The 27,686-nt window shown below is 36.9% G+C and overlaps 1 protein-coding gene across 1 annotated transcript in view; it reads right to left on the reverse strand.

The window, feature by feature from the left end:
- Nucleotides 1–27,686, reverse strand: part of MPP7 (MAGUK p55 scaffold protein 7) — a 288,725-nt gene that overhangs the window by 186,204 nt on the left and 74,835 nt on the right. The window contains exon 3 of the mRNA XM_019654387.1: nucleotides 492–610. Within this exon, the coding sequence (XP_019509932.1) occupies nucleotides 492–610 (119 nt within the window). The remainder of the gene's footprint in view (nucleotides 1–491; nucleotides 611–27,686) is intronic.

A 27,686-nucleotide genomic window follows, 5' to 3' on the forward strand; every position in this document is an offset into this window, starting at 1 on the left:
TTATACACAAAGTACCATTTCAGTGGCGTTGTGCCAAGAAAAGAAATAGCTTGCTGGAATTTCAGTTGACTTTGTTAAAGGAAATTATTTTAAATTAATGTGGCCACTGAACTGCTGCCATCCTTAACCTCAGAAAATATATTCCTTCTAATTTTTGCTGTGAACATTTATTTATTTAAGTTAAACTCCAGCTCATGAATGTTGACCATAAGGAGTCTAAACCTTCCTGCTACTATTTCATATTCTTTTTCTAAACAAGGGCAACCACATGTTTGCTGCATTAGTATGCACAGCGAGATCCCCACCATTAAGTGAAATCATCTATGTATTTTTGGTAGAATCTTTAACAACTTCCACGCCCATCAGTGAAATGGAACAAGGCTGTTTTGTTTTCAGAGAGCAACAATTTGATCTCTGGTTTACTAGATGGCGCTCAAAATATTTTTCCATATGTTTTTCCGCGAAGAGAATCTGACATCAGCATGGTTTACCTTTACCAGTGAATGCAGGCTTTTTTCACCAAACATATCCCAGAGGAAGGTCAGGTCTTCCTGGCTATCCACATGTGGCTGCAGCTGGGCTGGCAGAGCAGCCAGCAGCTCATACAGACCTATAAAATGAAAATAAAACACAAAGCGTAATCTTAGAGTGATCTCATTAATTTCGCTTAAGGTGTGTGTAAGTGGCGGCTGGAACATGTCTTTTTTACTGGATTGTATTCTGGGCCATCCAGCAAAACACTTCTCCAAAGAAGCAAAGGAAGCTTTTTGATTTTTCAATTCCAAAGAAGTATGTATTAACGGGCTAGTTTTTACCTTTCACAGTTGTCAACATTCTGCAGTCCTCCAAGTTTACATAACCTGAGACAGAAAATGTGTACAAGCTTTCAAAAAAAAGAAAAGGCATACATTCCTTTCCTTAATCGTTATTACATTCCCTCAATTTTAGCCAAAGAGTGAAATGAGTCATGAATAGGAAAAACTTCCTTAGAAGAGTAGAAAATTGATAAAGTGGTCCACTAAAAAGGTTTTGTGGTTTCCAAATCGTTCCTAATAACATAGAGCTTCAAGGCCCTCTGCATTAACTAACATCCAAAATCAAGCTCTAAGAAGTAGTGCAGAGTAAACCATCGTTGATGCTGCACTATTTCAGTCACCCGTTTTAAAAAAACAACAATAACTATGTAGAACTTAGTTTAAATCTGACTCTAACTTGGGGGGAGGTGACAGACCCTGAAAGAGTTAAGAGATGCAGGGTACTCCTGGTGCTCCTCGCTGGAAGCTTCCAGGAGCAGACAGTAGCGCAGTGTTCCACAGTAGCGCGCACGGCATAACCCATCCATCTCGTTCAGAGGCCGTCAGACTCCTGTCCAAAAAATGTTGCAACGGTCCTTGCCGGAGACTCTTCAGGGAGGTGACCTGGCAGAAGTCAATATCAACTCATAGCACATGTTTTATTTTCCAGTGGGATTACATGAGGTAAAAAGGACAAAATTCCTTTTATTTCTGTCTGCTGTCTACAAAAACACCAAGATCTCCTGGGATCTACAACACATGGGACTGTTGTTACTTCTGGTCTGAATAAGTGCTGCTGTTCATCACAGGGACAGCTTTACAAGATACTTAACTAGCAAAGAATCATAGAGTAAATTATGGACTGCTGATCAGTATATCTATTATATTCCTAAAGCATTACATATTCTGATAATCAGTGACAATTCACAACTAAATGCATTAGGGCCCACTTTGAAAGTTAGATATGTAACTTGAGAGATTTGATTAAATTCAAACATTCCTGGGGCTGTATCTGGCCAAAAAAATCTAAAATACTCTAGAAAAAGAATTACATTCTTGAGTATGCTTGGTGGTTTGTATTTATTCCCTGAAAACCCTGGCATCCTGCCTAAACTAGCTCTTATTTACAACTTAGCAAATATTTTTAAGGTACCTAAACTTAACTCAGTGTATACAGGTCGCACTTCATACATACACATACAAGCATACAAACACACACACACACACACACACACACGCACGCACGCACGCACGCACGCACACTTAGTAATCAGCATTGCCAACTGGTTAAGGTCAGAGGTTCAAATTACGAAATTATATAAAAAGAAGGAAGAATTTCACTATTGCTGATTTCAGGGATAGTAAAAATCATTACCTATTCCTCAGTAACATGATTAGTTTAATTAATGACACTACAACTGTGATATAATTTGAGGTATACCTACTGGGAGGATTAAATGAGTTAATGCATTAGAACTGTCACTGGAATGAAATAAGCACTCAATCTGTTTTATATGTCACTCAGTGAGGTTTGGCCATTGTTATAATTGATCACTATCGCTATTTATCACTACTATTACTTAAAAAGCAAAACTTTGAATCAAACAGACCTAAATTCAAACCCTAGGTCTACACTTTAGGCATTTAACATAACTTATCTGACCCTTATCTCCCTCCTAAGTTGAAAAAGAAATGGTAACCTATACATGTGGTAAAATACTACAGAACAAAATACACATGCATGCACACGTGCACACACACACGCGCGCGCGCGCACACACACACACACACACACACACACACAATGAGTGCATGTGACACTGGTAGAATCTGAATAAGGTCAATGGACAGTATCAAGGACAATTTCCCAGTTGTGATACTCTACTATAGTTACAAGAAGTTACCAGTGGAAGAAACCAGGTCAGGGGTACACAGGATATGTCTGTAATATGTTTTACAACATGTGAATCTATCATTACTTCAAAATAAAGTAAAAGCAAAAAAAGAACGGCAATAGGTCCAAGATGGTGGATTAGATAAACACTATGCCTGTTGCCTCCCAGGATCACACCAAAATTACTAATAAATTACAGAACAATCAACCTCAAGAATCATCTGAAAACTAGCTGAACAGGACCCCTATAACTACGAGTATAAAGAAGAGGCCACATGGAGACTGGTAGGAGGGGTGGAGATGTGAAATGGACTAACCCCAAACCCACAGATAGTGGGTGAACACTGGGAGGGACACCTCGGTGGCGGAGGTTCCCAGAAGCGGGAGGGGTCCCAGTCCCACTCCAAGCTCCCCAGCCCAGGCTTCCTGTACCAGGAAGAGGAGTTCCCACAACATCTGACAGTAAAAACCAGCGAGGTCTCTGTCTGCCCATCCTGGTGAGACAGAAGGCAGCTGGAATCCAGATGCCCATTTAAAAAGCCCACACACAGACTCGCTTGCAAATATTCACCTGTCTCTGCTAGAGGGGAGGCAGCTCGAGGGGCGCCAGGGACACACGGGGAAAGACTGAGTTGTGTGTCTCCAGAGCAAGGGCTGGAGAGATAGGCGCCATTATCTCTGTACGGAGCCTGCCTCCTGTGTAGCCTATAGGAGGGTGCCATCTTTTGTACATCAAAGCCTCCTCCAAAGAGCCAAATCTGAGACCGCATTGGTCTGGTGAAATCCGCATGTACACATCACCTTAGTGACACTCTAGGTTCCTGCCCCACACGGCTGGTGCTGCATTGCCTGGAGCATTCTCAGCTGTTGAGCAGTGGGCCCCACCTGCACAAGCTGCAGAGGCCTCTTAAGTAGCGGACAGTCCACAGCAGCCCAGGAACTGTTGATGGGCTGTGACTCAGACCCTGTGCTGCAGCCTATCTTGGGCAGCTCTCGGGAACCTGAGGGCTGAGGCAAATGGTGGCTGGCAAGGCTAACATTAGCCTGCACAGAAGACCTTCCTAAGAGACACCAGAAATAACACACCCAGAAGCCAGCTTCAGACCACACCAGAGCACGACCTGGTTAGCCCCACAAGCGGCACACCCAAAGGGTGGTCTCACAGGAACAAGAACCTACATGAGCGAATCCCCCTCTAAAGGATCAGCATCCACACAGCAGCTCATACACTGTAGGAATATGCAATCCTAACAGTCAGTCAGTCTGGAAGGCAATCCCATCCACGGACACACCAGAAGAAAGCAAGGCTCAACTACAACAGGAGAACACACAACACACACACAAGGGACAATCCTAGAACACACACAGAGGCGATCAGGAAGACTGAATCATTGAACCATACAGGAAACATACTACATAAGGCCACCCAGAAAAGACTGAAAGGCATAGGACATCTACCTAATACATAGAAGCAAACACAGAGAGGCAGCCAGAATGAGGAAACAAAGAAACATGTCCCAAATACAGGAATAGGAGAAACCTCCAGAAATAGAACTAAGTGAAATAGAGGCAACCAACCTGCCAGAGACTGAGTTTAAAACACAGGTTATAAGAATGCTTAAGGAACTTAGTCAGAACTTCAACAAAGAGACAGCAAGCATAAAGGAGGACATAGAAACCATAAAAAAGAACCAGTCAGAAATAAAGAATAACTGAAATGAAAAATACACTAGAAGAAATCAACAGCAGATTAGATGATGAAGAAGATCAAATCAGCAAATTACAACAAAACGGTAGCAGGAAACACCCAATCAGAACAAAAAGAAAAAAAAAATTTTTTAAATGAGGAAAATTTAAGGCCTTTGGGAAAACATCAAGCATAATAATGTTTACATCACAGGAGTACCAGAAGGAGAAGAGAGGGAGCAAGAGATTGAGAAGCTATTTGAAGAACTAATGAATGAAAATTTCCCTAAGCTGGTGAAGGAAATAAATATACAAGTACAAGCCCAGGAAGCACAGAGTCTCAAACAAGGTGAAACCAAACAGACCCACACCAAGATACATCATAATTAAAATGGCAAAGGTTAAAGACAAAGAAAGAATCCTAAAAGCAGCAAGAGAAAGACTAGTTACTTACAAGTGAGTTCCCATAAGACTATCAGCAGATTTATCAACAGAAACGTTGCAGCCCAAAAGGGAGTGGCAGGAAATATTCAAAGTGATGAAAAACAAGAGACTGCAACTAAAACTACTCTACTCAGCAAGACTATGATTTAAAATTGAAGTAAAGATAAAGAGCTTCCCAGACAAGAAAAAGCTAAAAGAATTCATTGCCACTAAGCCAATATTACAAGAAATGTTAAAAAAAAAAGACTTCATTAAGCAGAACAAAGAAGAAAACAAATGAAGATAAAAAATATGAATAAAGTAACTATGTACCTATCACTAATCACTTCAAATGTAAATAGATTAAATGCTCAAATCAGAAGACATAGGGTAGCTGGATGGATACGAAAACAAGACTCATGCATACGCTGCCTACAAGAGACCCACCTCAAATCGAAAGACACACAGAGACTGAAAGAAAAGGGATGGAAAAAAATATTTCACTCAAACGGAAATGAGAAAAAAGTAGAGGTAGCAATACTTGGACAAAATAAACTTTAAAATGAAGACTATAATAAAAGACAAAGAAGGACATTACATAATAATAAAGGGATCAATTCAACAAGAGGACATCAACCTAGTTAACATTTATGCACCTAACACATGAGCATCTAAATATATAAAGCAAATATTGACTGACATAAAGGCAAAGATAAACAATAACACCAGCATAGTAGGAGACTTTAACACCACACTGACACTAATGGACAGATCATCCGGACAGAAAATCAACATAAAAACAGAGGCCTTAAATGACACACTAGACCAGGTGGATTTAATTGATGTTTTTAGAGCATTTCACCCTAAACAGCAGAATATGCAATCTTTTCAAGTGCACATAGAACATTTTTCAAGACAGACCACGTTAGGCTACAAAAGAAGTCTCCATAAATTTAAGAATACTGAAATCATATCAAGAGTCCTCTCTGACCACAATGGTATGAAACTAGAAATCAATTACAGGAAAAAAAAAACCCAGAAAACCACACAAACGTGGAGGCTAAATAACATGCTACTAAATAATAAATGGGACAACAATGAGATCAAGGAAGAAATAAAAAAATACTTTGAGAGAAATTAAAATTAAACACAATGACCCAAAATCAACAGAACACAGGAAAAGCAGTCGTAAGAGGGAAATTCATAGCAATGCAGATCTACCTCAAGAAACAAGAAAAACCTCAAATCAACAGGCTATCTTTACACCTAAGGGAACTGGAAAAAGAACAGCAAACAAAGCCCAAAGTGGGCACAAGAGAGGAAATAAAGATCAGAGTGGAAATAAACAAAATAGAGACTTTAAAAAGAAATAGAAAAGATCAATGAAACCAAGAGCCAATTTTTCTGAAAAGATGAACAAAATTGACAAACCTTTAACCAGACTCATCAAGAAAAAAATAGAGTGGACCCAAATAAATAAAATCAGGAATGAATGAGGAGTAATGACAACAGACACCACAGAAATACAAAAAAATTTAAGAAAATACTACAAGCAACTATACACCAAAAAACTGCACATTCTGAAAGAAATGGATAAATTCCTAGAAGCCCACAATCTTCCAAGGCTGACTAAAGAAGAAACAGATATTCTGAACAAACCAATTACTAACAACAAAACTGAATCAGTAATCAACAAATTCCCAACAAACAAAAGTTCTAGACCAGATGGCTTCACAGGTGAATTTTACCAAACATTCAAAAAAAGAAATACCTATTCTCCTCAAACTATTCCAAAAAATCCAAAAGGAGGAAAGGCTCCCAGGCTCATTCTACAAGGCCACCATTACCCTGATTCCAAAACCAGACAGTGACATTACAAAAAAAAGAAAACTATAGGCCAATATCCCTAATGAACATAGATGCAAAAATCCTCAACAAAATATTAGCAAACCAAATTCAGCATACATTACAAAGATCATTCTCTATGATCAAGTGGTATCATTCCTGGTATGCAAGGTTGGTTCAATATCCACAAATCAATTAATGTGATATACCACATAAACAAAATAAAAATCATATGATCATATCAATAGATGCAGAAAAAGCATTTGACAAAATCCAGCATCGATTTATGATAAAAACTCTCAGCAAAGTGGGAATGGAGGGAACATACCTCAACATAATAAAGGCCATATATGAGAAACCCATAGCTAATATCATACTCTGTGGGAAAAAGTTAAAGCATTTCCCCTAAGACCAAGAACCAGACAAGGATGCCCTCTTTCACCACTTTTATTCAACCTAGTACTGGAAGTCCTAACCACAGTAATCACAAAAGAAAAAGAAACAAAAGGCATCCAAATGGGAAACAAAGAAGTACAATTGTCCTTGTTTGCAGATGACATGACGTTATATATAGAGAACCCCAAAGATTCCACCTAAAAACTTTCTGAACTGATAAATAAATTTAGTAAAGAAGCAGGAAACAAAATTAACATTCAGAAACTGGTTGCATTTTTATACCCAAAAACGAACTATCAGAAAGAGAAATTAAGGAAACAATCCTATTTACAATTGCATAAAAAAATAAATAAAATAGGAATAAATTTAACCAAGGAAGTAAAAGACCTGTACTCAGAAAATTATATACATTGAAAAGTTAAAGAAGATATAAATAAATGGTAACATATACCATGTTCATGTATAGGAAGAATATAGTTAAAATGTCCATACTACCCAAAATAATCTACAGATTCAATGCACTCCTTATCAAAATACCAATGGCATCTTTCATAGAACTAGAGCAAATAATCCTAAAATTTATATGGAACCATAAAAGACCCTGAATAGCCACAGCAATCCTAAGAAAGAAGAACAAAGCTGAAAGTTATCACGCTACCTGATTAAACTGTACTACAAGGCTACAGTAATCAAAACAGCATGGTATTGACATAAAAACAGACACATAGATCAATGGAACAGAAGAGAGCCCAGAAATAAATCTGTGCCTATATGGTCATTTAATCTATGACTACGGAAGCAAGAATTTACACTGGGATAAAGACAGTCTATTCAATAAATGGTGCTAGGAAAACTGGGCAGATACAGGGGGGAAAAAATGAAACTGGACCACCTTCTTATGCCATATACAAGAATAAACTCAAAATGAATTAAAGATGTAAATGTAAGACCTGAAACCATAAAACTCCTAGAAGAAAATATAGGAAGTAAACTCTCAGACATTACCCTTAGTAATATTTTCACTGATATATCTCCTGGGGGAGGGGGCAAGGGAAACAAAAGAAAAAATAAACAAATGGGATTACATCAAAACTAAAACGTTTTTGCACAGCAAAGAAAACCATCCACAAAACCAAAGACATCTTACTGAATGGGGGTAGATATTTGCCAATGATACATCTGATAAGGGGTTAATACCCAAAATTTGTTTTAAAAAAACACAAAAAACTCATACAACTCAACATCAAAAAGACAATCCAATTAAAAAATGGGCAGACGTGGGCCGGCTGAGTGGCTCAGTTGGTTAAGAGCGTGAGCTCTGAGCAACAGGGTCATCGGTTTGATTCCCACATGGGCCAGTGAGCTGCAGCAAGCTGAACTGCCACTGAGCTGCCAACAGGTGGCAGGATGGCTCAGCTGGTGCACCTAACAACAGGTTGCCAGTTGGACTCCCGCATGGGATGGTGGGCTACACCCACCCGCAACTAAGACTGAACATGGCACCTTGAGCTGAGCTGCCCTGAGCTGCCAACGGAAGGCTGGATGGTGACTGGACTTGGAGCTGAGCTACCTGCACCCTCCACAACTAAGACTGAAGGACAACTTGGCTGTTCCCCTTCCCCAATTCCCCAATAAAATCTTGAAAAAAAAAAGGGGGGCAGACGGGGCTGCTAGGTGGCTCAGTTGGCTAGAGCGCGATCTCTGAGAAGCAGTTAAGTTTGCCGGTTTGATTCCCACATGGGCCAGTGAGCTGCGCCCTCTGTAACTAGATTGAAGACAATGACTTGAGATGAGCTGCCACTGAGCTGCGGTTGAGCAGCCAGATGGCTCAATTGGTTAGAGCGTGCTCTTAACAACAAGGTTGCTGGTTCAACTCCTGCATGGGGTGGTGTGCTATGCCCCCTGCAACTAAGATTGAACACAGCACCTTGAGCTGAGCTGCCACTGAGCTGCTGATGGGCAGCCGGATGGCTCAGTTGGTTAGAGCGCTGTGCTCTTAACAACAAGGTTCCGGTTCAACTCCCGCATGGGACAGTGGGCTGTGCCCCCCGCAACTAGATTGAAAACAGCAACTGGACTTGGAGCTGAGCTGCACCCTCCACAACTAAGACTGAAGGACAACTTGACTTGGAGCTGATGGGTCCTGGAAAAAACACACTGTTCCCCAATAAAGTTAAAAAAAAATGGGCAGAGGACATGAATAGACATTTCTCCAAAGAGGACATACAGGTGGCCAATAGACATATGAAAAGATGCTCAATGTCACTAATCATCAGAGAAATGCAAATTAAAACCATCTCAGAGATATCACCTCACTCCTCTCAGAATGGCTATTATCAATAAATCTACAAACAACAAGTGTTGGCGAGGATGTGGAGAAAAGGAAACCCTTGTTGGTGGGGTTGCAAATCAGTGAAGCCACTACGGAAAACTGTTATGGAGGTTCCTCAAAAATTCAAAATAAAACTACCTTATTACCCTGCAATTCCACTCCTGGGTATCTATCCAAAGAAATGCAAAACATTGATTTGAAAAAATATATGCACTCCTATGTTTACTGCAGCGCTATTCACAATAGCCAAGATATGGAAACAACCAAAATACCCATTGATAGATAACTAAAGAAACAGTGGTATATTTCTACAGTGGAATATTACTCAGCTATAAAAAAGAATGAAATCTTACAATCTGCAACAACATGGGTGGACCTTGAAAATATTATGCTATGTGAAGTAAGTCAGACTGAGAAAGACAAAAACCATATGATCTCACTTATATGTGGAATCTAAAGAATAGAATAAATGAGCAAACTAATCAGAAACAGTCTCAGATTTAGAGAAAAAACTGCAGGTTGCTAGATGGGAGAGGGGAGGGGATGGGGTAAAAGGTGAAGGGATTAAAAAGAGCAAATTAATAGACACAATATAGTCACGGGGATATGAAATACAGAATGGAAATATAATCAACAATGTTGTAAAGATGATGTAAGGTGCCAGATGGACATAGAACTCATCAAGGGGATCGCTTCATAGACTGTGTAGATGCCTGACCAATGGTTGTACAATTGAAGCTGAAGTAGAATAATGCTGTATGTCAATTATAAGGAAAGGAGAAAAAAATTAAAATATATATATATATATATATATATATATATATTTAATATATATGGTCACGGGAGGTGGAGTATAGCATAAGGAAAATAGTCAATGGTATTGTAACAACTATATAAGATGTCAGAGGGGTAGTAGCTTGGGGGAGGGGGTTATCATTTTGTGAGGGGTGTCAATGTCTAATTATTATGTTGCTTTGTACATCTGAAACTAATAAAAAATTAATAAGTAAATATAAATTATGTCTATTTCTATCCTATGCCTCCTCTTTAATCCATCCTTCTTACCACCAACCAATAAAGCTTCCTCAAGTAATATTTAGCAATAATTGTAACCAAAAGCAATTCCTGTGGTAATGATCACAGCTAAGATAGGTTCTCAAATAATGTCATCTCATTCAATGTCATTTCATTATAATGTGGATGAGATGCTCTAGGAACTTAACTCTTGTTTATCAATTAGCCTGTGGTAAAATTAGTTTTGTTATACATCATTTCACTTAAGGGCACAGAACCTATCAATGACAATAAATGAGACTTACTGTACTGATAGGACTATGGTAAGTGCTTCACAGGTTATCTCAATACTCTGGACAGTAAGTACTGTTACTATCTCCATTTTACAGGAGGAAATACATTTAGCCAGTAAGTAGCATTTAAACTCAACACTGGCCTATGCCTCCTGTAATAATCCCATCATCTAAATCTTCTATTCAAAAACCTTCAAGAGCTACTTTTAAGAGAAAAGTTTTATGCCTAAGCTGATATTCAAATTACAGAGGGATCAAATATTTGAAACATAAACTAGAAGATTTCACAGAATTTTTTTATCGTGTTGCAGTTAAACACTTTTCTTAGCATACAAAGAACTTAGAAACTGTAAAAGGCAATGATTGATAAACTTTATAATACAATTTTCATGATCAAAACAAACCAAAGAAGTTTGCTAAGAAGCCAATAAAAATTATTTGCAACAGGCAAGTGACTGGTATTAAATACTACAAAAGATGAATAAACCAATAGAACAACGGGCAATGGCACCTGTGGTTGGCAAAAGGTGGTAGAAGAAATACATGCTCCCTCCCCACAAAAATATCAATACATAAAGCAACGTTCCATCTAACAAACAATTTTAAGAAGTCAAGCAATCATTTTTCTCCTATCAATTTAGGAAATAATTAAGTTTGCAAATACCCAGTCTTGGCAAGGGCATGGGAAAACAAGCCCAGTAGTCATTTGGTAAGATAAACATTCATTAAACCAGCATTTATTGAACATCATAAGTTCTATGTGCCAGATACTGTTCAAGGTGACTGGAATATATTAAGTGTACCAAAAAGACAAAGATCCTTACCTTCATGTAGCTAACATTCAGGGGGTTTGGGAGTGCAGAAAATGCTAAGCATTATAAGTAAATTATACAGTATGTTGAAGGCGACAAGTGCTGATAGAAAAAGACAAAATGGAGCAATGTCAGATAGATCCAGTGCTGGACCACTGGCATACGGCAATGATAAACAAAGTGGTCAAGGAACACACTACAATGCAAAAATGAAAAATGTGCAAAGACTTTTAGAAGGTGGAAGGAGTTAGCCACGTGGGTAACTTGAGGGACAAGCACATAACTTGAGGAGCTAAAAAACCCAAACCTCTAAGACGGGGCATGCCTGGAGTATCTAAGGAAGGGCAAGGAGTCCAGTGTGACTGAGCAAAGGGAGGAAGAGAGAGAGTTGTAAAAGATGAGAGGAAATGGGTGACCTTGGAAATGGCCTTGTAGGACTAATATAGCAAATAATTTAAAAATATTGCAAAGAATTTAACTTTTATTTTAGAGGAAAAAGAGCCATTGCAGGGTTTTGAGTGAAGGGGTAATATGATCTAATTTACCTTTTTAAAGCATCACTGGGTTGCTGAGTTGAGAGGAGACAGCAGAGGAGCATGGGCAGAGGCAGAAAACACTTTACAGGGTCCTATATAGTGATCCAGGCAAAAGATGATGGTGGATTGCACCCAGGTAGCAGCTATTGGAAGTTCTGAAAAGTATTGAAATTCTGGAGAAATTCTGAAGAAAGAGCTAATTATGAGTTTCTTTCTGAATGAGGAGTATGAAGAAAAGAATGAAACACGACTCCATGATTGTTTGAAGTTGCCATCAGTGTGATGGGGAAGTTTGGTTTTAGACCTATTAAGTTCCAGATGTTTACAGGATATCCAGGTGGAGGTGTGGTGAGCAGCTGGATAGAGGAGTCAGGAGCGCAGCAGAGCAGCCTGAGCTGAAGATATATATTTAGGAGTCATTGGCATATGGATGGTATTTAAAGTAAAGCCAAGAGCCTGCATGAGGTCCCCAAAGGCATGAGTGTAGACACAGAAGAAAGACGCACCAAGGACTGAGCCCTGAGATCTCCACAGTTAGGAGATAAGGAGAGGGCTGAAAATCACTCAGTGAGGAGCCGCCCCAGGAGTGCGATGTCCTGGAAACCAAGTAAGGCAGGAAAGAATGAATGATCCACGGCATCAAATGCCACTGACAGGGCAGGCAGGGTAAGGACTGCTAAGCACCCACTGGGTTCAGCAACCTGGAGGTTACTAATTTTGGCACTGTGCTGAGTGAAGAAGGCTGGATGAAGAGCGCCAGAAACACAGAGACATGCTGGACATAGCAAATGTAGACAACTCTTACAAATATAGGCAATCCCTACAATCTTACAAAAGAGAATTGATGTCTGAAAGGGAACGGGGGTAAAGAAATTTTTTTCAGATGAAGGAAAAAAAAAGTGTGTTTGTGTGCTAATGGCATTAATCCACTACAGAGAGAAGTTTTTAACAAAGTAAGAGAGGGGGGGGATTTGCCGGAGCTCTGTCCATCGGGACATGAGAAGAAATGGGGTCGAGCGCACTAGTGGAGGGACGGCCTTGATAGAAGTGTGGGTAGCTCACCAATGGTTCCAAGGAGGAAGGCAGAGTGTGGGGCAAGTGTGGTAGAGGGAACGTGTGGTAATTCCCTATGATCGCTGCAGTAGTTTCAGTAAACTACGAAACATGGTCATCTGCTGGGAGTGAGGATATGGAAGAAAGTGCATTTGAAAGAAAAGGCTGGAAAGGGTCATCTGAAAGAATGGAAAAATGAATACAGCAGGGAAGTCATAAATTGGTACACGATATTGGCAATATCACATTTTAAGCTTGCACTCCCTTTGATCTAGTATTTCACTCATTTATTCACTCATTCATTCACTTCTAGGTAGCCTGGAGGGCCATCTGCAGGACCTAAATCCCACTCTCACCAGTGTTTAATCTAGGAAGAGAAAACGGAAGGAACAGGAAACAATTACTTTCATTTTTGCTCTATATAGTTCTGCTTGAGTTTTTACAAAATACAGGCATACCTCATTTTATTGTGCTTCGCTGTATTAAACTTCACAGATGTTGCATTTTTTTTTACAAATTGAAGACATGATCCTCCCCAGCAAAAAGATTACAACTCACTTTATTGTAATATTTTATTGTGGTGGTCTGGAATGGATCCCCACAGTATCTTCCAGGTATACCTGTAGACACTACTTTTATAATTTAAAATTTTTCACTTCTGGGTAATAATCTGACGTAAACATTTTCCCAGCAGTATCGCTCACAACTTCCCCTCAAATTGTTCCAGCCACAATGAACTGCTACTTGCTACATCCTGAAAGTATAACTGTATCCATGCAATCTTTCACCAAACCACTAGATAATTAACTTCCTGGTGACTGTTACTGCTGTCACTGTCCCTCCTTCAGGACTCCTGAGATTATCTGAAAGGCAAAACAAGCAATACTAACATTCTTACCTCAGAGTTTTATGAAAAGGTTTAACGTTACACACTTGACAAAATTTCAAGGGGTGTGTATAGGAAGCTGGCAAACTCCCAAGCCCCTGCATTTCAAAATCCTACCCGATCCTTTCCATCGTCACTCCACAAATACTGAGTGCTTACCATGTGCCAGGTACTGTTAAAGACGGGATTCAATGGTGAGGGGGAGGGGAAAAAGGCAAATAAAGTCATCCCCCAGTGGTAGTGTAGGAGACTACACTGAAAAAAAATGTAAAGTTATTTATATAAAGTAACTGTGAAAAGCGCTTTAATAAGAGAGGGCGCTGTAGTGTTACAGTGGGTTGGGGAACAATTTCAGGGAAAGCTTCCTCAGGGACATAATGATTGTGCTGAGGTCTGAAGGAAGTATAGGCGTTAACTAAGGGATGAAGAAATGGGGAACAGAAAAATCTTGTAGGAAAAGAACTGCATGTACAAAGACCCTGCGGTAGGATGCTTAGACTCTGAAGCCTTATGACAAATTCACAAAATAAAATACATAAAATCCAAATTAAATGCTGACATATGCTCATGCCCAAGCATCACAGAGACGGATTATAAAATGTAAGTTTATGCTGTTGGAATACATTAAAGGGGGAGGGGGGGGAAGGCTTTCCACCATGGGCAATAAAATTAGGCAATGAGGGACCCCATGTATTGGGTAAAGAGTGAACAAGAGAGATGAGAAATAATGAAGAAAGTGATCACACACCCCTGACCCAGGTCAGTCTAGACATTTACATAGCAAGGAATGGGAGGGAAGAAAAGAAAAATGACAAAATGGTCCCTGTTCTCAAACATTTTAACAATTTTCAAGATAAACATAATGCAATAAATGCTTGCAAGAAACATCAATAACTATAATTTTGGTGATATTAATACCGGTATTATGTATTCATTGACAAACTTCTGACATTATTGGCTTATGTAAACTGTATGCCAATGCATGGTCCTATTTCAAAATCCAAACTGAGGCTGCAAAGAACAAATCACTTTTCATTAACACCAAATATGCTGAAATAATTGTGAACTCATCTTACAAAATGCCTCAAAGGATACAGAAAAATAATATTAATCCCCTTACTGAGATAATTATACAGTAATACCTTGATTTGCGAGCATAATTCGTTCCGGAAATAAACTACTTGTATTGCAAGGCCTCACTCGTTTACCAAGTTAAAAGGTATCATTAGGTTGGTGCAAAAGTAATTGCGGTTTTTGCTTTTACTTTTGCACCAACCTACTAGAAATGCTTGCTCGTCTTGCAGAACACTTGTAAACCAAGTTACTCGCAATCCAAGGTTTTACTGTACATACTTTTCACTTTCCTCCAGACTACCAGTGTTAAATATAATAAAGAAACACACTGGAGGTGATCAGCTATGGCATGCTAGAGTTGCTTTACTGAAATATAATCAAAAGAGATCTAACAAACGTGCATTCATTATTCAGTCATTCTGGATCTCTGGGCCCCTAACTCTTGAAGTGACAGTGGAAAATGGTTCATTAGATATAGAATACATTTTGTCATCATAAGCACTGTTCTTCTCTTTTTCTTCTGGCAGAACTAAACCTCAGGGAATCTTGACTACACCCAGAGCTGGTGGAAAAACCAGCCAGCATTATAACAGATCTCAAGAGGTAGACCTTTTTTAAAAAACAGATCTTGCTTTTGAGCCTTTTAATGTTAGGTCTCTCAGCAACTGTTCTAAAAGTTCTTGATATAATTAACATATTCATATGAAAAACTGTCAAGATTCCTATTTCCAGACTCCTGTTTACAGTGTAAGTGCTTAAAAATGTTTGATAGATTGTATCATCCATTTCAGAGTTAGACAGTTCTATAGGAATATAAAAGAATAAAAAACTTGGCCTTTTGAGTTCCTTTGCTCGGCCTGCTCCAAACTCTTTTCTAATAATGGCCCTTGAGCAATTCTCTACTACTCGGGCCCGCTTCTGCCTCTTTGAAATGTATTTTTACTTCTAATAAACTCCTCTTCTGCAACTTTAGAAAAAAAAATAACAAAAACTTAACAAGGCTATCCTTCACTCAAGGGTACAACATTCTCAGAAGTCAGAAAAACTGCATCAATCAAGAATTTATACCCAAAAGTCACAAAAAGCCTTTACCATTTTGTATGGACTATTTCACAAAATTCATCTTTATTATAAACAATTATCTTCTAAATCATAAAGCTAGGGTGGGAAGGCAAACAGGAAGTAATGGATAAAAAAGTCAGAAAATCTATTTCCTACTTAGACGAGAATAAAGTCATAATGCTTTGTAGAAGAAAATTACCAGAGTTATCACATCTGTCAAACAACTGAGAACTGTCTTTTCACCAAGAAGACTACCAAGTATAGACACACCATCTGGACTACATTAAAAGCCATCCCAGGGCAAAGCAAAAAATAAAAGCCTCTAACTTACCCAAGTGCTTGTGGCTCAGAAAGCCTAACGAGAAGAAGGCAAACAACGGATGTGAACTATGGTTTTACTAACTTGGGTAGATTGAAGATGATTCATATCTGCTTATGTTGACTTGAAGCCTAAGCGAAAATAACAATGCAATTTCAAGTTACTGGATCACAGTGATGAGTAGGTAACAATTCAAAGGAGCAATGATGACTCACTTCAAATCAGCAGGGAGGAGACTGCAATAGTCTGATGGAGAGGCAGCCATGATTCACAAAGGGATAAGAAGGAAGGGAAACGGGGTGGGGAGGGGGGTAGAGGAGTAGAATATTTAGTAGTACAGGAATAAATCTTTAGACTAAATGACCAATATGCCATTAAAACTATTTATACATTTGGAAAACCCTGTCCCCCATATACTTGATAACAAAATTGTGTGCAAAAGGCAGGTACGCAGCTTCATTGGTTTCATGGATGATGGAGAATTAGGTAGCCTTACCTAACGTGTACAAGATTGACTAAACATTACCAAACTGAGGAGAGAATTATATCTCATTTAAAGTAAATACCCTATTGAATGGTAAACACATTTTGTATTAATAGAACATTAAGACCTAATACGAACTAGCCTAGGTCAAGAATCCGGCCCCGATCTCTGGCAATGATACTTACAGCTATACAGTCAAACCCAGCATCAGGAATACTACATCCAAACACAATGAACAAAAAAAACATCAAGACTGAGGAGAGTCTAATTCAGAGTGAAATTTTACTAAATAGAGGAAAAGTTTCTGCTGTTTAGGAAAAAAAAACAAAAACTAGAATTTAAAAGAAAAAAAAAAGAACAGGAAATTTATACCAACTTACACTTATTTTAAATACCCAGCATAATCCAGGGCTAATTAGAATCTCCATTCCTGATGCAAGAAATGTTTTAACCAAAACTAATAGAGAATTTCACATATTCCTTCCATCCACTTCCATAATAGCATATTTTTAGAAATGTATGCCATAATCAACGTGTAAAGTATCAATATACACATTGTAGATATTCTGAAAAGTCAAGGAAAAATATGACAAAGTATAGATCATAAATAGATCCATTTACATAAACTATAAAGAAATCTCTGTTTGGGACAATTTCTTTTCTATTGCTTTTTCACAAAATTTGGACAAATATAAATTATTGCTATTAAACCAAGGGAAACTAATTTAATGCTAAAATGTGATGTTAATTCTCAAAATAATAACATCTCTAAAATGTGAAAGCACTCAAAAATACAGAAGCATAAAGAACTGAGGAAATTTTTCCAGTTCAGAAAATTGCTTCTGTAAAAATATAATATTCTGTACAAGACAGTAGTAATTCCTAAGAGAATAAATGTCTCAGAATTTGATGAAAGTGTTCCCGCAGCGAACAATTCACTCTTCTTGCAGATTCCAGATGCTCAACATTCCTGATTCAGAATGGAAAACTTTACTGTTAGTCTAGAGAAATTTAATATCACCATTCTTGTCATATCCTTCATAGCTTCATTATTAGAACAAGTCTGGGGAAGCTATAAACCTATGTTAAATGCTAAAAAAGATGTTCACTGTGTTCAATCAGATTACATAGTGTAAGAAACCAAAATATCTAGAAATCATATAGAAAAAGATTTGAGAAAAAGAAAAAATAATAATATATTTATTTGGGGTTTTTTTCTGAGTTTTGATATTTGCATTCTATACAGTATAGCCAGGCATAGGACCAAAACATTTTACTATAACCAAGGGCTAATAAACACTAAAGAACATATATCGATGCCCAGAACAACACTATAAAGTTTTATTATATTAATAAAATAGGATACACCAAGCTTTAAATTTTCCACTTTGTCAAAGGTAAAATAATCAGCACTATTCAGTGCCATTCATAACAGGCCTCAATTTTTCTCATTTAAAGAATGTTGTATTTCCAAAAGTACCTAAACTACTAAAAAGCTTTATTTAATACAACCCTGACAAGAAGCATTCTCTTTCTTACACTTTCTCTCAACTGCAAATAACTCATTAAAGCATTTAGCAAGCTGAGTTTTTAAATATGCAAAACAATTTAATTATATTGTTGTTTGCTTATACAATTACCTTCAAGTCTACAAAATCAGGGGCAAGTTAATAGAGGATAAGCACAGACACCTGTTTATAACTTTCATTTTTAGAAGCAATCTCTAAGCTTTAAATAGGTTCCAATTTGTAGCTAACTATGCGTTAGTATGTACCCACTACCAAAGCAAAGATAACAGACAGTACTTTGATTCTCAGCAGTACTCATCCAAAATATAAAGCCACAGCAAAATGAATATCGCTTCTAAAACTCCTGTAAATTAGGGCCTTTAGCTGTCTTTTAGGAAAAATTGATTACATTTACACTACATTTACCCAGTTACAGGACCTCCTTGCCTGGAATAGTCAGCTATAAAAGCTAAAGCACTGTATTTGTTTTATTGTAGTTAATATTATGATAGGATTTATTTCCATTTATTTCAATATTTATTATATATTTAAAACTTCGCAGAACATGTAGTTAGACCAAGCCAAACAGTATATCTGGATTTTAGCTTACATTGCAAAGCAGCAACCTAAATCTTAACTCTCATCATACTACGGTAGTTACCAGTCAGTGTAGTAAATGGCAAGTAATGGACAGACCATAGGCACTAACCTTAATCAGGAAGATAAGTATTAGAAACAGAAAGTGAGTAGGCAGAAGGTGGCCTATTGGTTCTACAGAACAAAAGTGTAGGGACAGAGGTGGGCGTTTTTCATAGAACTGCTGCAATAATCTACACAAATAAAGAATGAGTGCTTAGCACCTAACTTATGCTCCCCATTTTGCAATGAGATGAATGAAAAAACACCTAGCATATAGCTGACCCTTAGCAAATAGTAGCTGCCCTTATCATCTTTATCATATCCTTTCAGAGGCCTGTTAGTTGAATTAATAAGCAGTTAAGTAACAGAAAAGCTCCTAGCAGAGTTCAAGTAAGAATTATCTCCAATGGCTTTCTTTTCAAGTACAGAGGCTTCTCAATTTACGATGGGGTTACATCCCAATAGAATATTTTCAACTTGTATGGGTGTAAGTCAAAAATGCATTACAGTACCCCTATCCCACCAAACATCATAGCTTAGCATAGCCTGCCTTAAACATGCTCGGAACACTTAACGTTAGCCTACAGTTGGGCAGTCATCTTGAGTTTCCGCTTAAGTGTAATTGCCTTCCTCTTCCTCTTCTCGCCAAAAGCAGGAGACACAGATAGGCATTTTGTAGGCATGATGGGATGCAAAGTACAATATCCAAAACATGCTGGCAACACAGTACACTGTAGGGCTGGCCGAGGGGCTCAGTTGGTTAAGAGCTCGCTCAAGAGTACGAGCTCTGAGCAACAGGGTCACCGGTTCGATTCCCGGCCCAAGCTAAGCTGCCACTGAGCTGCCAACAGGTGGTAGGATGGCTCAGCTAAAAAAGAAAAATAGGAAAAAAAAAAAAAGCAGTACACTGTAGAGTATCGGTTGTTCATCCTCATGATCACATGGCTGACTGGGAGTTGCGGGTTGCCGCTGCTTCCCAGCATCACAAGGTGAGTGACAAAAGGGTGATGTCAGAGTCTCTCTGGGAGGCCCGAAGCCACTCAACCCAGAGCAGAAGCCAGTTTCTTGTCTTCACACGAGAAAGAATTCAAGGGCAAGAAAAATGTAGGAAAGCGCAGGAAGTTAAAGCAAAAATACACACCTGACTATGAAGTGTGGGCAAACTCAGAGATACCAATCAATACCAAGAAGATATTGATTAGGGTTTTTATCTCTTATGGGCAGGACACCCTGTCTCCTCCTCTCTAAGGGTGGGATCTCCGATTCCCTCCTTTTTGTCCTTATTTGGTTCCTCGAGAACTGTCACAGCGACAGGCGCATGATGGGAGTCACAGTAACCACAATGTAAATGAGATTATAATGACATTAAAATTAGCTAATGGTCAGGCTCCAGTCATGGACACTGGCTCTGCCAGATGAAACCAGCTCTTGTTTATCTCTAGCCGCAGGCATCGGTGCAGTTCCTCGTTTTACTTCCTTGAAGTGAGGTACCTCGCTGGGTATCCTGGAGGGGGTTTGATACTGCAGACTATCTATCCTGCCTCAAGGGTATGGCATATTGCTAGCCCAGGAAAAGATCAAAATCATAATTCAAAGTACAGTTCCTACTGAATGCGTATCGCTTTTGCACCATCATAAAGTTGAAAAATCGTTACGTCGAACCATCGTAAGTTGAGGACCATCTGTGTTCCCCTGAAATATCCTTCATGATATCCCCAGGAAGAATGTTACACAATAATGCAATAGTTGCACTCCTAAGAAACTTCATGTTATCAAAAATGTACTAGTAACCCTTGTTTCAATGGGGAAAAGATGAGGGAGATGAGAGAGGTCCCAACTAATGGTAACTGTGGTACTTCCATGCAAGAATTTTAATAATAAATGGAGCAATCTAAGCTATAAGTATATTTGATTTTAAACTAAACATAATAAATTGATGATTCACAACTGGTACCCACCAACCTAAATGCTGCCAGCCTCTCAACCCACTCAAGTCTTCCCTAAACAGCTTGACATTTTGTTTGTAACAGAAATCATAATCATCAGGGCTAGGTCAATCCCACCACCAAAAGACCAGCCAACTAAATCTGCAGAAACGTAACAGGATATCCAGGAAGAGACCTAATATACATAAATAATTGCATGTAAGATAAAGGTAGCACTTCGAGTCAGTTAACTAGTAAGAAATTAAGAGTGCTGAACACCCTCCCCCCCCCCCCGGATTACCATTTCAGGGAAAAATGAAACCAAATAAACTAGATCCTTACATAATGAAGCCAACCCCTAATCACCTCTTTACATCCAAGTTGTGTTATAAAAATTCAGTCTAAGAGACCTCTGCTATTGTAAAAATCTTTCACGAATATTTCCAAAGGTGATTTTTCTACAATCCTCATTTGTCAAGACAAAGCAAAGCAAAATATATAGACTCTAGGTACTCTGTCCCGTATCTTAAAACACGTTTACTTGAGCTTCCTGAGCAGTATTTTTAAAATGTAGGAGGTTCAAGTGCCATACATCAGAAAGAGTTTAACATTTAATGTGAGTTTTGGCAAACTAAATAGTTTTAAATTTTTATCAAGATTTCAATAGCTGTGGAATAGCAATTTAATTACATCTTCACCGACTGAAACCATCTTCCTGGTTTGCTCTCCATTTTTACTGTAACTGCAGATCATGCATCCCCCAAATTTCCTTCTAAAGGAAAAGATTCACATCTTTCAAATGACAAATTCCAAAAGTAATATAAACTCACTATTTTAGGTTCATATTACCAAAGAGAAAAGAATATTTTAATATTGAACAGGTACACAGCAACAGGGATCTGAAAAGTACCAAGACAATCCTCAATCTATGTAAGTCACTCAAACTGCCAATAAATCCTTGTTAGGATGGAACCCCATTATTGTGCTAATATTAAAAAAGAAAAATTTCTTTTGTGACAGTGAAGGATATTACAATACAAAACCTCGTGATCTGGCTAATTTTAGTCAGAATTATATACATACAAGCATACATGGGCACTGGACTATAAAAATAGACTCCCAATAGAATTTCCAATATTCTTATTTATTTCACAAGAAGTACACCAAAAAATACTCCCTTTAATTTAAATGTCATTTAGTGTGACATGTTCTCCTGATTGAGAAATTTATGGGGGAGCAAGGCGGGGCCTTATCCAAATTGCTAATTGGGCTCCAAGCCTCTGAGGAAACAGTGCAAGAGAGCAGGTTCTTTTCTATTATTATTATTATTATTATTATTATTATTATTAAGATATAGTTCACATCCAACACATATAACAATGTATTAGTTTTAGTGTACAACACATGAGAAAGCAGATCAATTCTTATTTCTTAAGGTGCAGCCTGCTGACAATCATTACAGGGCTGAATGATCTCTCATGTGGCCCACAGGCAGTTTCCACTGGGCATTTAGCACTATCTAAAGAAAAATGAGTAAGATTTTGTTCATCTATGCTCAAAACAAGGTTGTGATTTTTGCAGAAATCCAGTCCCATCATCTTTACATAAGATGCACAAGTGCTGTGGAGGTTGGGCTCATCAGAACTTTTCTATTAACTTTCATTCATTTGTCCACTGCCTAATGTGTTTGGAAAATTAACACTTTACATAACTATTATTACATCTAGTCATATATTCACTTGACTAAAATAGATCAAAGGCTGAAAATTAGTTCACAGAAGCATAAAAGTAGCGATTTAAAATTGTAATACAAACATCAAGATTCCCATCTTCAGATCTTTATGATCTGAGTGCCAAATATTATAAGATTATAAAGGAAAGTAAACATAATGATAATAAACTGACACTATATAATATTAGCTCTCATTCAAACATCCCTTCCCACCTAACACAAGCCACTATACTCTTGGATGCCATAAACATCACTGCAAAAACATAGGATTTCACAATGCTGACAAAAGTAATGTTGAAGAACTGCTTGAACCAGAAATAATGATGGTGATGAATGAGCCTCTGAAAGAGGTCTACCAGTTACCAACCAAGGAAGAAACAATGAATATGCTTGACAATACATTGCAGTTAAAAAAAAAAGATTGAACATCAAACTTTAAAAAAAAAAAACTGGGGAAATTGAAGACTTCAAATATTTGATTAAAGTAACCTCTTTATTATCCTGCTGGAAAAGTAAAACAAAGTACTATGATAAAATGTGTTAAGCAGTATTATGCCAATAAAAAAGATTCAGCATTCTTCATCCATGCTAAGAATTAGCACAGAAAAATGAATAAACAAAATGTAGTATATTCATATAATATAATATTATTCACCCAGAAAGGGAATGAAGTTGATACATGCTACAATATGGATGAACTTTGAAAACATGTTAAGTGGTGTAAGTTAGTTACAAAAGGGCAACTACTGCATGATTCCATTCATATGAAACATACAAGATAGGCAAAAATCTAGAGACAGAAAGTAGAATGGTGGTTGCCAGGGGCTGAGGGACAGGTGGAGTTATTGCTTAACAGATACAGAGTTTCTGTTTGAGATGATGAAAATGTTTTGTAAATACATAGTGGTGATGTTTGCACATTTTGAATACAATTAATGCTACTATAACGTACACTTAAAATGGTTAAAATGGTAAATTTTATACTAAAATATATATAATTTACCTCAATTAAAAAAAACTTAAAAATAAACCACATAGACATCATTAAACATTGTGCTCTTTATAGCTAAAACAGAAATCACACTGTTGCCATAAAGATTTTAAAATAAGCCTCAAAATGAAAGACAAATATTATGCAATGAATGAAAGATTATGCAATAAATGAAAATGACTGGCAAAATTCCTATATGAAATGACCCTGTTGGACTCTCTGTAACAGCAAAGGCATGCACTGTGGAAGAGTAATTGCTATCATGCAGGCAAGCTAGCAGGTATATTTACCTTACCACTGGAGGGACCTACTGATACTGACAGAAACTGAGACACACTCTGCACCTGTCAGAGCCTTTGTGGGAAAATGAAACTTAGTGATTTTGCTGTTTATCAAAAACACATACTTCATGGAGAGGACTTTTTCACTTAGTCCATAAATATTTTATGAGCTGTGACAAGGACAAGAATAAACGCACTGATTCCGTTTTTAAGGAACACAAGGAAGTATACTACTACGAAGAAGAAAAAAAAAGTCACACCCAAATGCCAATTCACACACTGCTTTTTGTTCACAAAGAACAGTCAACCACATGCCTAACAACCTTGATTTGCTGCGAAAGGGAACTGTGAAAAGATAAATATGTTTTCAAAGCTGCAGGGTATATTTGTTTGGGGGAATTATTTGAAGAAATGATCAGCAAGTTCAAAACCCTGCTTTTCCATAATAAAACATAGCAAGGCGGAAAATGATCACATTAGTCTTTTAAATGAAAGAAAAGAACAAAACATTTTCAGGACAGTGACAATGCCAATAAAGTCCATTTCTGTGATTTCAAATGGCTCCTTTAGTGGTGTGTCTCAGTGATATATTAAGTATCTTCAATAGCTTGAATTTATTACTTTAAGGATAAAAACATTATGATTCTGATGTTGGAAATAAAGTTAACTGGATTTCTTAACACTGTTCTATGGTACAAACTACTTGAACATTAGCCGAACATTTTTAAAAGAACCAAACAAAACTTCTTATAAAATACGTATATTTTGCCAAAATTTAAAGCTTAATGCAGAGATGTAAAGGAGATTGGATATAGCTCCAAAAAGAATGATTAAAATGGAAAATAGGTGAGAATTACTCAGAGAACAGAATAAAAAGGCCAAAAGATGTAAATACAGAAGAGTGATAAGAGAGGTCACAGATACAGAAAAAGTCTTAACACATTTTTTTTTTTTTTAGCTGAGCCATCCTGCCACCTGTTGGCAGCTCAGCGGCAGCTCAGCTCGGGCCGGGACTTGAACCGCTGTTACTCAGAGCTCACGCTCTTGAGCAAGCTCTTAACCAACTGAGCCACTCGGCTGGCCCATCTTACACATATTTAACTGACATATCAGAAAGAGAAGCGACAATGGAGTAGAGGTAATATCTGAAAAGATAACAATTGAAATTTTCCCAAAATTTGTGAATTACATGAATACACACACATTCAAAAAGCCAAAAGAATTTCAAGCAAGATACAGAAAGAGAAATTCCACCTAGATCACAAGTGGAAATACTGACATCCAAAGCAAAAAGAAAATCTTAGAAACAGCCAGAGAAAGTAGATTTCTTCTAAAGACAGCCTGACAGCTGACTTCTAAACAGCAGCTTTAAAGGTATCATGTCATCATCTGCTAGCTTTCAGTACACTTAAAAATAATAATGACTAACAAGATTTCATGCTTAAAGCATCTTTCAAGAGTTAACACAAATAAATACATGTTCAGATACAGTAACAGAAATAGTTTGATAACAGTGGATCTTCAGTGTAGGAAATTCTAAAGATTTTTACGTTAAACTACATGAAAAATCATCCTGGGAGAAAATCCTGAGTTGTAAGATGAAGGGCAGAACAACAACAACAAAAAAAATGGTAATATGTGAGGAACTCTAAATGAATACTGACTATATAAAGCCATAACAATGACATATTCAGGGTTTTATTGTTTTTAAGAGAATGAAAAGACATGACAAAATAGCATGTAGGTTGGGAAGGAAGTACATAGGGTAAAAGCGTTTAAGACCCTTGGATTTTACAGGATGATAATAAAGGTACTGATGAAGGTGGGATTTTATAATAAAGAATTCACGTTGTCATTTCTAAGGTAGCCACTGAAACAACAAAAAGAAAATGCATAACTACTAGAGAAAGAAGGGAAAACCATAATAATAAAAAGAAAAATCCTAATCAACCAAAAGAAGACATAAAAGAATTTTTAAAAATTTTTTAAAAAAGAAATTTAGAAGAACCAAGACAAAGAGAAGCCACAAAATACAAAGTAGTAGAAAAAAATATATGCTTTAACATATAATTTGTTTAAAAGGCTTAATTCACAAGCAAAATAACAAAGTTATATTCTAACAAATTTAAATATTAATATATACAACAAAATGGACAGGAATACATGATAAAACTCAAAGTTTTCTTTACTCATAAAGAAAAACTTTTAAAAATACTTCTCTTAATAACTGAGAGAATAATTTAACAATCAATAAAAATACAAAAATACATAAATAACGAACAAACTAGCCATAACTGGCATATATAGAAAGCTATACTCAGTGAATGCAAAATGTACCTTCTTTGTAAACACACAGAATACTTACTGAAATTGACTATATAGCTGAACATTAAGTATAAACAAATTTCAAAGGACCAAAATAATGTAAATTAAGTTTTCTGACTACAAAGCAATGAAGGTAGAAATGAGTAACAAAAAGATGGATGAAAAACATCCTTATTTAAATATTATTTAAAAATCTAAATAACAATGACAAAATAGTTCTAAGACAAAACAAAAACTTAATAAAATTAGAAAATATTTTTAATTTATGGCATGAAATGAAACCAGTACTTAGGGAGAAACAGTCTTAAATATGAACATTAGAAAAGATGAAGGTTGAAAATTTATGAACAAGTTTTCATACTTAGAAAAAGAACACAAAAATCAATGAAATAAAAACAAATATATAGTAGAAAAAATTAATAAGGCTAAAAAGTATATCTAAAAAGAATAAAATTGGCAGAACTCTGGCAATATAAAGCAGAGTGGAAAAGAGTACAAAAATTGTTAATATCAGAACCAAAGAAGAAAACATTAATATAGAAATCACAGACATGAAGTAATATTGTAAGCAACATTTTCACAAATATGAAAATTTTGATAAAATGGACCAAGTGTAGAAAAATATAAATCACCAAAACTGGCTCAAGAAGAAATAGAAAGCCTGAATAGTCTTTAAAATTAATTAGTCACCAAAATTCTTTTTTTTATTTTTAAGTTTATTGAGGTGACAAGTGTTAGTAAAGTTATACAGGTTTCAGGTCTACAATTCTGTAATACATCATCTATATATCACATTGTGTGTTCACCACCCAGAGTCAGTTCTCCTTCCATCATCATATATTTGATCCCGTTTACCCTCATCTACCATCCTCTTCCCCCCCTCTAGGGTCAACCAAAATTTTTATCAGAAAGAAAATATCCAGGCCCAAGTAGCCTAACAGTTAAGATCCACTCCAGTAAAAACTAATTTCAATTTTTCACAAATTTTTCCACAGAAGACTAAACACTCCTCCCAACATACTACATGAGGCCAAAATGACTTCGTGAAATTCTCATAAGAGAGAAAGAGAAAGGAAAATTACAAACTAAACTCACTCATAAACACAGAGATTAAAACTATAAATAAAATATGAGCAAACCAAATCCAGCAGATTATATAAAAAGAATAACAAATTATGACCAAATTGGGTTTACCCCTAAAGTACAAGTTGGTTTAACATTCAAAAATTCCATGAACTTTGCTATATTGAGATTAACAGGAAATAAATCATATGATTGTTACAATGAATAAATAAAAAGCACTTGACAAAATTCAATGGCTAGTCATTAAATAATGACTTAGTTTTTTTGTTTTGTTTTGTTTTGTTTTGTTTTTTATTGTT

The sequence above is a fragment of the Hipposideros armiger genome, unplaced genomic scaffold (assembly GCF_001890085.2).
Source record: "Hipposideros armiger isolate ML-2016 unplaced genomic scaffold, ASM189008v1 scaffold_221, whole genome shotgun sequence".
NCBI lineage: Eukaryota > Metazoa > Chordata > Mammalia > Chiroptera > Hipposideridae > Hipposideros > Hipposideros armiger.